Source organism: Bos taurus, chromosome 23 (genome assembly GCF_002263795.3).
Source record: "Bos taurus isolate L1 Dominette 01449 registration number 42190680 breed Hereford chromosome 23, ARS-UCD2.0, whole genome shotgun sequence".
In the NCBI taxonomy this organism is placed as follows: domain Eukaryota; kingdom Metazoa; phylum Chordata; class Mammalia; order Artiodactyla; family Bovidae; genus Bos; species Bos taurus.
In genome coordinates, this window is record NC_037350.1 from 28,159,224 (window position 1) to 28,171,757 (window position 12,534).

The following is a 12,534-nucleotide window of genomic DNA, read 5'->3' on the forward strand; positions in this document are numbered from 1 at the left end:
AGCGCTGCCGGCGCGGAGAGAGGAGGCTTCCCAGGGAGGTGGCGGGGGTAGTGTGGTTCACTTTCACAATTTTATTAAACTAGAAGAGTCCCGACGTGTGAATTAAAAAAAACACCTGAGTTCTGAGGCCGCGCCAGCCTCCACGCAGCCCGCCTTCCCGGGTGCGCCCCGCCCAGGTCCAGTCCTGCACTCTCAGGAGTTGTGTTTCTGCCGCTTCCAGAAGCGCTTGACGTCGCTGTGCCCAGCCGGGGTCACCACCATGAGCCGCTTGGCCGAGTTCTCGAACATCAGGACGCCCAGCTCCCGCGCGTGGGCCAGCAGCAGCTCAAAGTCCACTTGTGACAGGAACTGGTTATACAGGACGCCTGGGGTCCGCAAGTCAGGTGCAGCAGGGAGAGAGAGAGAGAGGAGGTGAGAACGGGAGGTGGGAGCCCCTCGATGGCAGCCTCAGGGAACCAGCCTCAGGGAACCAGCGGTCTCGGCTTGCCACCCACATTTAAATCTTACCACTAGCATGACCCAGCCATATTCAGGAAGGCAGTATAATACAGTAAGAAAACCCATTGCTAACCAAAACCACAGAAATTATCCCTATGAATTATCCCTCAAATCCTAAAAGATGATGCTGTGAAAGTGCTGCACTCAATATGCCAGCAAATTTGGAAAACTCAGCAGTGACCACAGGACTGGAAAAGGTCAGTTTTCATTCCAATGCCAAAGAATGTTCAAATTACGGCACAATTGCACTCAATCTTAAAGGAAATCAGTCCTGAATATTCATTGGAAGGACTGATGCTGAAGCTGAAACTCCAATACTTTGGCCACCTGATGTGAAGAACTGACTCACTGAGGATGAGATGGGTGGATGGCATCACCAATTCGATGGACCTGAGTTTGAGTAAGCTCTGGGAGTTGGTGATGGACAGGGAAGCCTGGTGTGCTGCAGTTCATGGGGTCAGAAAGAGTCGGACATGACTGAGCAACTGAACTGAATTGAATCCCTTCCAATTTCCCTCTTCTAGCTGAATCCAAATCACACTCATTCGAGAATTTATTTACTGCCATCAACTCATCCCGAAATAAAACATGCATGGGTTTACTAGCCCATGCAGTAAACAAAAAATAAAATGCATGAACAGCTTTTTCAGCTCACCAAGACTGAATTGTCCTTCTTCTGGCCAATGACCAAAAAAACCCACCAGAAGCCACTCACCTTCGGTGAACCGGAGCCTGTCCCTTTCCAGCTCCCAGAGCCGAATCTGGTCTGTGATGGTGGGAGGCAGCACCGGTGTCTGCAGGGGCAAGGGATGGCCCTTGTAAGGTTCAGAAGCACTGCTCCAGGCAGCCCCAGCCCTCCGCTCATTCCCCAGATTTGGATTTCCATTTCTCTTTTCCATCACTTCATCACCAGGTACCAAGGGCTCTCAGCCTCCGGCAGCTGTTGTCCCTCCAGCCTCATTTTTGTACCTGTTTAAGCATCACTGGGTGGGCCCTTGTCCTTAGGAAATGGATGATCTAGGAAAACAGACAAGAATTGGGATCAATGGCAGTAAATAAATTCTCAATAAGTGCAATTCTCATTGCACAGAATTCTCAAATAAGAAAGCAGAAAAGCTACCTGTCTTCTAATGTCACTGAACATCAACTGATTGTTTAAAAATTCATAGGCATATGCCTATCAATTCAACACATCCCATAGCTCTTGTCTTTAGGTATTGCTCCCATTGGTGATGTCTGCTGCTGCTTCTTTGGCATATTTTCCCTTTCCATAGTTTTTTTTTTTTTTCTTTAAAGTAATAGCAACTATTATTTTTGAGCACTAACTGCATGGCAGGCTCTGAACTAAATGGTTTACCTGTATTTCACTGACTTGGTTCAACAACCCTTTGTGAAAGTCGCTCAGTCTTGTCCGACTCTGCGACCCCATAGACTATGCAGTCCGTGTAATTCTCTAAGCCAGAATACTGGAGTGGGTAGCCTTTCCCTTCTCCAGGGGATCTTCCCAACCCAGGGATCGAACCCAGGTCTCCCACATTGCAGGCGGATTCTTTACCAGCTGAACCACAAGGGAAGCCCAGGAATACTGGAGTGGGTAGCCTATCCCTTCTCCAGTGGATCTTCCCAACCCAGGAATTGCACTGGGGTCTCCTGCATTGCAGGTGAATTCTTTACCAACTGAGCTAGCAGGGAAGCCCTGATAGCTGAAGTGAGATCTATCAGAAGCCCTGAGTGAGAACTGTCATTATCTCCATTTTCCAGATGAGGAAACTGAGGCTCAGATAAGAGAAACAACTAGGCCACCAGTGCAGCTAGGAAGTGGTGGTGCTGAGATACAAATGCAGAGTTATAGCTCCTCCTTACGTGTCTTCTGTAGGAGGGTCTCCCTCTCCCCACACTGAGAACCTTGACTTCTCATGACCTGATGTTCACACGCAGACAACTCACCACCACCTTCTGTAACAGACTCCACGCTAGCCTTCTGGAAGGTGACCACCCCGTAACCTACAACCCACGTGCAGCCTTTCTTTCCACCCACACCTTCCCCAAGCAGGGATACCTGCTGGGCTGTGATGCCACTGGCAATGGCCTGCTGCACGCTCTCCCGGGTCACCTGTGCCACCACCATGTTGGGGAAGCGATAGAGCATCTCAGAGAAAAGGGCAATGAGGGCGATCTGCAGCTCCGACTCTGACCAGAAGATAGGAAAAGAGGATTAGGAGGGTTCCCACCATCTAGGCTCCCCCAAGCCTCAGAGAGCTCTGTAAACCGCCAAGTTACAAGTGTACGTGACCAGAAGCTGGCAGTCCCTCCTGCTTCTTCCCGCTTCTTCCTCCCCTCCCCACCAGCCTGCTCTCCAGGGGCCCTCTGTCCAGCCTCACCCGTGTAGGCATACAGTCGGTAATTGGTTTCCACAACAATGAAGCCTGGCTGATGTGCAGTGCCCCCAGCCCCAGAAACACCTGACGAGAGATTGATGGCCAGGCGTGTGGGGTAGTAACGCCGAGATTTCCTCTGAAAAGGAGAAGGGAAAGGCCACAGGCCCTCTCTCAGGCCTCACTGCCCTACATCTTCCTCCTGAAACATCAGATTCCTCCCAGTGCCCAGGACCTCAGCTCCCAACTTCTCTCCCTCAAGGGAGATAAGTATTCAGTCCTGGCAACTGCTTCTTGTGACTGCCTCCCAAGACCCCACTCTCCTTTAAAGGCCAAGGCACCATCCCACCCTGTCTCTTCAGTAGAGGCCATGTGTCTGGGTGTTCATACCTTCCTCTGGAAAACAAGCCCAAACTCACGCAGATGTTGCAGGAAGTTCAACAGAGAATCACTCATACCTTCCACAGAGTAATCCTGGGGAAAAGGAGTGGCCAGCTGGGGTCCAAAACACATCCCATTCTCCCTTTCTCAATCCCATACACTCACTCCCTCTTTTCCCATCTCTGCATGTTCTTTGTTCATTCTTATCCTCCACTGTATTGCCCCATTACCTCATTTCCCCTTCCCATCTCTTTACTCTCTTCCCATCTCGCCCACTCAGGCCCCCTGCTTACCTTGCCCAGAGTGGAGAAGCTGAGCTGGAAGAGGAAGGAGAGAATCTCCACTAGGTCCATGCCCCGACTCTAGGGAGGAATGGGCAGAGACAAAGGGGGAGGGGTGTGAGGGAGGAAATGAGAGAAAATCAGGGAACAGAGTCTGTGGGCAGCAGTCCCTCAGTGGGTCTGGGGAAGAGTAGAGCGTGCTGGCGGGCACCCCTGACCTGCTCACCTGGGCTGTCTGCAGATACTGCAACATAAAGTACCAGAGCTGGGCTGGGGTGTCCAGCAACAGGAACTGGAAGCCGGCAGAGGTAATGCAGGGTGGCTCTCCAGGTTCGGCACTGGAGACAGACAGGGCTCATGGCAGAGGTGTGCAGAGAAAGGCCACCGTCCCACCTGTGTGCCCACGTTTGGTTTTTTTTGGTTTATCTCTTGCCATATTCTGCTCTACTCTCCTTTTAAAAATATTTATTTATTTGGCCATGCCAGGTCTTAGTCGTAGCATGCGGGATCTTCCATCTTTGTTGAGGCAAGCAGTATCTTTGTGTGACATACAAACTCTTAGTTGTGGCATGTGGGATCTAGTTCCCTGACCAGGGATTGAACCCAGGTCCCCTGCATTGGGAGCGTGGAATCTTAGCCACTGGACCACCGGGGACGTCCCTCAGCCCACCTTTTTCAGTCAATCCCCTCCAATCCTGACCCAAGGTGGACTCAATTTAGCAGGGACTCAAGGACATGGCAAAACAGAGCTGTTGTACCTCTGGCTGCCTCACCTCTTCATGAGCCCAGCCTGGCTGAGGAGCTGAGCCAAGTCCTGGCTGACGGCTGCACTGGGGGATCCCACCATGAAGTGCAGGACCACCTGAGGAACGGAAGAGAACAGAGTTGGATGCCTTAAAGGCTGTGGGAAGCGGGAACAAAAGCAGAGACACCCACAGAGTCCCAAGTCCTCACCTCCCATCGCTCCTCGGCATACTTGTCAAGTGAGAGGACGTCCCGGGCATGCTTGTCTGGTCCCAGCTGACTTGTGTCATCAGACCAGGCCTTGCCCCTATGCCAGGATGGCCAACAGTAAGGAACCCTACCTGTGTTCCCCACCCACGCTTCTGCCCTTAGTTGACCCTCATCCCCAGGGACCGTGAGTGGGAGACATTTTCTACACCATGTAGCTCCATCTGGTCCAACTTACTCTTAAAGGAGCTTCCAAAAGTGGAGCCTGCAAGGTTGCAGAGAGGCCCCTCAGGAGCTCCCCGGCCAGCAATTCACTATGTCCCCTACCCAATTTAGGAAAAGACGGAAGTGACATACCCACCCAGAAGGGCAATGCGGAGGTTTTGGCGGAAGATGGGGTTGAGGATGAGGCCCTGGAGACCACCAGGGAGTAGCTGGGTGTGCCAGATACGGAGGCCGCTCAGCAACCCCGTGCTTTCCTCCTGAGCTCTGGAACAGAAGCAGAGAGGTGAGAGAGAAGACTAGGGAACAGAAAGAAGGAGACCCACAAAGGTGTCAGTTTCTGCCTTTTCTAAACTGGTGGTCCTCGGAACACCATTTCACAGAGTGAGATGTGTCTTAAGGCAATGCTTCTTTACTGTAACACCTACCAGAGCCTTGTAACAGACATCACAACTCTCCGAGAGGCAAAATACAGTAATGAGAATTTCCCAAATGTGTTTAATTATAAGTTGTTGGTGTCCCCATTAATATTTCCTAGAAGTGGTCCAAGAATAGCAGTTTGGGAAGCCTAGCTGTTGAGAAATTTGTATCTGGCTAAAAATGCAGGAGAGACTCACTTGCTGAATTCCTTCTTCACCCACAGGGCTACAGCAGCTTGCGGCAAAGGCTGCTCCAGAAAGAGCATCCGCATCACCCAGTTCTTAGCCAAAGATGGGAGCTCCCTATAAGCAGGGAGAGGGACAATGTTAATATCAGAGACTGTCTTAGAACTGCATCCCTGCCATCCATGGCCTCTCAAACTTCTCACATTCACCCCCCAACACTTTTACCTGTCTTGCTGCCCCCACATCCTCTATCTGGCTTGGCCTGACACACTTTACTCTCCAAGCCCACCAGGGCTAAGCTTCTACCCACAATAACTTATTTCAATCTGCAGGCCCCATTACATTTCCCTGCCATGGACCCTACCATGAAGGGGGGTCCTCACCTGAAGACAGCCAGGCAGGTGGCAGGGTGCCCATACAATCGATCCAATATACCAGGGCTCAGGCCTCCTAGGAATTCCTGCAAGTTCCTGCATTGTAGGTGTACTCGATTCAGTCCACCCCTGGAAGGGGTGCTCTCCATCACCTGAGAGATCCAAGTGTTAGTGTACCCCCACAAGCCATGCCAGTGTCACCCCTCACCTTTCTAATTCTGATTCCCGATCCACTGGCCCCCATGAAAACTCATCTATGGTTTCCTTTTTCATGTCACTCACCTCCTCTTGTTTCTCCCAGTCCTGACCAGCCTCCCCTCTTTTCCTGCCTTCTCACCTCACTTCTGGCCTAAACACCAGTCTTCTCTCAATTTCTAGATGACAAAATTGTCAATTGTCCCATATTTGCAAAAATACTTGATATTTCAATGAACTGTCTCATCTTTACTTAAGCAGTGACAAAGATACTTGTTTGAGCCCAACCCTCTTTCCCTTCTGCCTCTTTTGGTCTGATCAGCCTATAAGTTCCAAATTTGTATGTTCTTCCCATCTACTTCTTGGCCCCACCTCGTGCTGAGCACAGCAGTAACTATTTTTCCCCTCCATGTCTCCCAAATCCAATTCCACTTCTTTCCTCTTCTCTCACCGAAGACCAACTCATCCCATTCACCCTGATCTACGCCGCACGATCTCCCAACTTGTCCCCTACTTTCTTCCCAGTCCTCGCCTCTCTCAACTCTCTCCCTCCTATCTCCACCACCCCTTTTCTCCCTGCACCCTTACCGTAACTCAGTGTCGATCCCCTCCTCGTGCACTCCGAGTCACAAGCCGTCGCTTAAACGGAGCCAGTGGCTCCCGGGAAGAGGAAAAAGGATGGCGGAAAATGACAGGGAAAAAAATGGGAGAAGACGAAAAATTTCACCGATTGGAGTTCAGATTGGAGGATTCAGAAGAGAAGGGAAGGAGTGGCGAAGTGGGGAGGATAAAAATCGGCGCTGCACTCGCCCACAGCAGGGCATGCTGGGAACTGGAGTCTTGTCCTTCCTCACCCGGGAGCAAGCTGAGGCGCGTCTGACTACAACTCCCAAAAGGCACCGCGAGGAAGCCTAGCGGAGAGAGGCTGGCTTGTACTTAAGAGAGCCGGGAGCACCAGAGGTCTGGCTGCTTGGTTCCGCCTCCCTATCTACCCACTCGGCTAACGGCGGAGTCTAACTGACTGAACTCGAGTGGGGACTCTGGGAGTAGAAATACCCCGAGGGCTTCCTGGCGGAGGTGCAGAAACTGCTTGGTGGTGAGGCACTTACGTGTCGAGACGCAGGAAACTGGGTTCCTTGAGCTCAGTTGCTTCCCATAAAATTGGAATAATGCACTTTCCAGAGCATTTTCTCGAATTAGGAGTTAATTCAATCCATTGCGCCTTCCTCAGTACCTAAAGTGAAGTCGCTCAGTCGTGTCTGACTCTTTGCAACCCCATGGACTGGGGCCTGTCAAGCCCCACCATCCATGGGATTTTTCCAGTCAAGAATGTTTCCTTCTCCAGGGGATTTTTCCGACCCAGGGATCGAACCAGGGTCTCCCGCACTGAAGGCAAACTCTACCGTCTGAGCCACCAGGGAAGCCCAAGTCCTCCACAAATGTTCTCATATCCTTCATGCTTCCACCCACCTCCCCAGTTCAGTTCAGTCGCTCAGTCGTATCCGACTCTTTGCAACCCCATGGACTGCAGCCAGGCCTCCCTGTCAGTCACCAACTCCTGAAGCTTACTCAAACTCTTGTCCATTGAGTTGGTGATGCCATCCAGCCATCTCATCCTCTGTGATCCCCTTCTCCGGCCTTCAATCTTTCCCAGCATCAGGGTCTTTTCCAATGAGTCAGTTCTTCACATCAGGTGGCCAAAGTATTGGTTTCAGCACTTCCTGTTTAATTTGAATATCCTAATAAATGCAGTTTTTAAAAGAAAAATTGTTTAGCCTGATTTGATTTATGAAACTATTATGGGGTGAGGGAACTTCTTCAGTAAAAGCCAGAGCTACACGTTCCCCCAAATTCCTGAAAGGCAAGTTTTATTGGGAAGATCCCCTGGAGAAGGGAATGGCTATCAAGTCCAGTATTCTGGCCTGGAGAATTCCATGAACTGTATAGTCAATGGGGTCGGAAAGAGTTGGACACCATTAAATGACTTTCACTTTCACTTTCAAGTTTTGTTATTCCCACTTTGCAGACTAGAAAATGGAAACTCATTGACATTAAGAAATTTGTGATTGTAATCAGATAGCTACAAAGTGCTGGAACTGGGATTTGAAGTACATTTGCAAGTGACCAGGAATCAAAATGGTAAGACTAAGCCTTTGTTACACTTTGTAGCCAGCCCATGCATGTTTTGTTGGTCTGTTTCTTGAGCAATGTTTAAAATCCTCAAAGAGTGACACAAGACTGGCAAAGCTGCTTTATGACAGACGTTAAATAAGGTTAAAGGACAAATTATAATCTTTATTTTTGGGGGCTCCAAAATCACTGCAGATGGTGACTGCAGCCATGAAATTAAAAGATGATTACTCCTTGGAAGGAAAGTTATGACCAACCTAGACAGCATATTAAAAAACAGAGACATTACTTTACCAACAAAGGTCCGTCTAGTCAAGGCTATGGTTTTTCCAGGAGTCATATATGGATGTGAGAGTTGGACTATAAAGAAGGCTGAGCACCGAAGAATTGATGCTTTTGAACTGTGGTGTTGGATAAGACTCTTGAGAGTCCCTTGGACTGCAAGGAGATCCAACCAGTCCATCCTAAAGGAGATCAGTCCTGGGTGATCATTGGAAGGACTGATGTTGAAGCTGAAACTCCAATACTTTGGCCATCTGATATGAAGAGCTGACTCATTTGAAAAGACCCTGATGCTGGGGAAGATTGAAGACAGGAGGAGAAGGGGACGACAGAGAATGAGATGGTTGGATGGCATCACCGAGTCAATGGACGTGAATTTGGGTAAACTCTGGGAGTTGGTGATGGACAGGGAGGCCTGGTGTGCTGCAGTTCATGGGGTCGCAAAGAGTCGGACACGACTGAGCGACTGAACTGAACTGAACTGAATTGGTAATCTGGGAAAAAATGGTTGATAAAATAGCCAAAATACAAAGAGCACTTATCTCTCAAAAGCAGTAAGAAAAAGAAACAATATAATAGAAATACTAAGAAATAACAGATGGTAAATGCAATAAACACAAGTGCCTTGTAACCAAATGAAGAAACTCTCAAAAGTGATTCTTTGTGACCCCATGGACTATACAGTCCATGGAATTCTCCAGGCCAGAATACTGGAGTGGGTAGCCTTTCCCTTCTGCAGGGGATCTTCCCAACCCAAGGATCAAACCCAGGTCTCCCGCATTGCAGGCAGATTCTTTACCAGGTGAGCCACCAGGGAAGTCCAAGAAACTCTCACCTTCACTCTTAATTGAAAGTGAAAGTGAAGTCACTCAGTCTTGTCCGACTCTTTGCAACCGTATGGACTGTAGCCCCCAGGCTCCTCCGTCCATGGGATTTTCCAGGCAAGAATACTGGAGTGGGTTGCCATTTCCTTCTCCAGGGGATCTTCCCAACTCAGGGATCAAATTCAGGTCTCCCTCCTTGCAGGCAGACTCTTTACTGTCTGAGCCACAAGGGAATTCACTGTTAATTAAGGAAAAGTCAATTAAATAAATAATGTCCAGTTAGCAATGATAGTAATAATGACAACCTCACTGTTGGTTCAGTATACATGAGCACTTGACCATATTCATAATACTTTTGTGGAAAGTTGACATAGGCATACCCTTCTAAGGGTAATTTGGCAGTATATACCAATGGTTTTAATGATTATCCTTTGACCTAGCAACTCCCCGTTAGGAAGGTAGCACACTGAAATTCTCCGACATGTGTAGAGAGATATACATGCAAAGATGTTTACTAAACTGTGTTTGTTGTTGTAGCCTAAAAACATTGGAAACAGCCCAAATGTTTATCACTGGGAACTGGTTAGATAAAATGTGGGTAGTTGAAATATAGAATACCAGGCAACACTTGCAGAGGAGGTCACTGTGTCCTGGCCTGAACTGTGGACCACCTATAATGGCAGAGAGAAAAGTAGATTACAAAGTGGCACACCTACTCCAGTGTGCATTTACGTGTGTGTAAAACTGAAATAGGCCGTATACTTCATTTTAATCAGAACAAGCAAGGGGAGCTGGGTGGACTGGATCATGGTTCCCTACATTACATGTAGGGAAAACTAAGTCTGCACTGTCCAGAACAGGAGCTGCTAGTCACCTGTGGCTCTTTAAATTAACTAAAATAAAATTTTTAATTCAGTTTCTCAGTCACATTAGCAGCATTTCAAATAATAGCTGCATGTAGCTAGCAGCTACCTATTAGATGGTGCAGTTGTAGACCTTGATCACAGAGTTCTCTTGGAGAGTCCTGCTTTAAGGGATGCAAGGGGTCCGATGTCCAGCTGAGCACAGTCTGAGTTCCTAGAACTGGTCTTCAGGAGGAAAATCAGCCTGGGCTCCTTGGAGCTGCGATTATGGAAAGAGCTCCCTGACTAGGGCTATCCACTCTGTGTATGAAAACTTCCTATGATGGGTAATGGAGAGCTCATGTCTTTTCCCCCTCAGGTGACCCGGAGAGAAGGAACAGAGACAGGAGCTGACAGGCTGTTCGCCATCAGTTTTTCTGTTTCCCAGCTGTGCTACCCTGGGCATATTGCTAACCTAACAGAGGTTTTTCTTCTCTGCGAAATGGCAATAACTACTTCCTATGTTGAATTAACTAAGATATAAAACTCCAGAAAAACATCTACTTCTGCTTCATTGACTATGCTAATGCCTTTGTGTGGATCATAACAAATTGTGGAAAATTCTTAAAGAGATGGGAATACCAGACCACCTGACCTGCCTCCTAAGAAACCTGTACATAGGTCAAGAAGCAAGAGTTAGAACTGGCTGTGGAACAATGAACTGGTTCCAAATTGGGGAAGGAGTACATCAAGGCTGTATATTGTCACCCTGCTTATTTAACTTATATGCAGAGTACATCATTTGAAATGCTGGGCTGGATGGAGCACAAGCTAGAATCAAGACTGCCGGGAGAAATACCAATAACCTCAGATATGCAGATAATACAACCCTTATGGCAGAAAGTGAAGAGGAACTAAAGAGCCTCTTGATGAAAGTGAAAGAGGAAAGTGAAAAGGCTGGCTCAAAACTCAACATATAAAAAGTGAAGATCATGGCATCTGGTCCATTATTTCATGGCAAATAGATGGGGAAACAATAGAAACAGTGACAGATTTTATTTTCTTGGGCTCCAAAATCACTGCAGATGGTGACTGCAGCCATAAAATTAAAAAATGCTTGCTCCTTGCAAGAAAAGCTATAACCAACCTAGATAGCATATTAAAAAGCAGAGACATTGCTTTGCCAACAAAGGTTCATCTAGTCAAAGCTATGGTTTTTCCAGTAGTCATGTATGGATATGAGAGTTGGACCATAAAGAAGGCTGAGTGTCGAAGAATTGATGCTTTTGAACTGTGGTGTTGGAGAAGACTCTTGAGAGTCCCTTGGACTGCAAGGATATCAAATCAGTCAATCCTAAAGGAGATTAGTCCTGAATATTCATTGGAAGGACTGATGTTGAAGCTGAAACTCCAATACTTTGGCCACCTGATGTGAAGAGCCAACTTACCAGAAAAGACCCTTATGCTGGGAAAGATTGAAGGCAGAAGAAGGGGACGACAGAGGATGAGATGGTTGGATGGCATCACTACTCAATGGACATGAATTTGAGCAAACTCTGGGAAATAGTGAAGGACAAAGAAGTCTGACGTGCCGCAGTCCACGAGGTGGCAAAGAGTTGGACACAACTGAGCAATTGAACAACAGCCTGGCACATAGAGGGTGCTCAGTAAGTAGCATTGTCATTATTTTCTAAAAAATAACTAAAAACATGTAAATTCATACCTGTAGTGCTACAAAGGAGTCATGTGCTCTGAGAGCATCAAGCGGGGATTTGACCTGGTTGGGCAAGTCAGGGAAGGTTACTGAAGGACAAGCAGGAGTTAACAAGGCAAAAACACCAGGGAAGTATGTTCCAGGTGGAGGAACAGCAAGCTGCAAATGCCATGTGGCAGGAAGGACTGTGTCCATTGGAGGGACTGAAAGAAGGCCAGTAGTGCACAAAGTAGGGGTAGGGGAGCAAACTTGCCCAAAATTTTGTTCTATTTTGAGGTCCATGGGGAGCCATTAAAGGGTTTGGAATAAAGGAGTGGGTTTAGATTTGCATGCCTAAAGATCACACTGGCTTAAACAAACCAGAGAGGAACAGAAACAGATCCTGGGAGATTACTGCAGTGGTCCAGGCAAGACGGAGGTAGCATGTGTCCCGATGGGGATGGAAACAGAAATGATATATTTAAGGGGAATTGGGGAAGCAAAGGCAACAGAGCTTCTTGGTAGACTGGACTTGGGAGATGAGAGTAGGGGAAAAGGGGTGTAAGGATGATCCCCAGGTTTTGGTCTTGTGCAGCTCTCAGAAAACCACAGACAAGCAGCAGGTTTGAACCTGCTGAGACTTAAATTCAAATGAACCCAAGGTGATTGCATAGGTGTAGAGCTTAAGACTTACAAGGTCAGAGGTTTGGGAGTTCTTCATTCTGTCAGTACTTATCTTAAATTGTGGGTCATAGTGATCTGACCTGTGTAGTTTCCAGCAGGTCTCAGATCTGTGACCTGGAACCCCAAGGGCCTATTAGTACAACCTAAATTATCTTTATTGTCACTCCATTATCCAGTTAACTCATTTTGTGAATGTC

At 47.9% G+C, this 12,534-nt stretch overlaps 1 protein-coding gene across 1 annotated transcript; it reads right to left on the bottom strand.

The window, feature by feature from the left end:
• Positions 1 to 48: 48 nt before the first annotated feature.
• Positions 49 to 6,640, bottom strand: GTF2H4 (general transcription factor IIH subunit 4). The gene is made up of 14 exons (NM_001101057.1): positions 6,471 to 6,640; positions 5,697 to 5,839; positions 5,326 to 5,430; positions 4,844 to 4,975; positions 4,490 to 4,586; positions 4,309 to 4,397; positions 3,762 to 3,873; positions 3,548 to 3,616; positions 3,264 to 3,347; positions 2,880 to 3,012; positions 2,558 to 2,688; positions 1,468 to 1,515; positions 1,214 to 1,292; positions 49 to 365 (listed from the first exon to the last, which is right to left on the bottom strand). The coding sequence occupies exons 2-14, from the start codon at positions 5,834 to 5,836 to the stop codon at positions 193 to 195; spliced, it is 1,392 nt and encodes a 463-aa protein (NP_001094527.1). The 5' UTR covers positions 5,837 to 5,839; positions 6,471 to 6,640; the 3' UTR covers positions 49 to 192.
• Between the last annotated feature and the right edge of the window lie 5,894 nt (positions 6,641 to 12,534).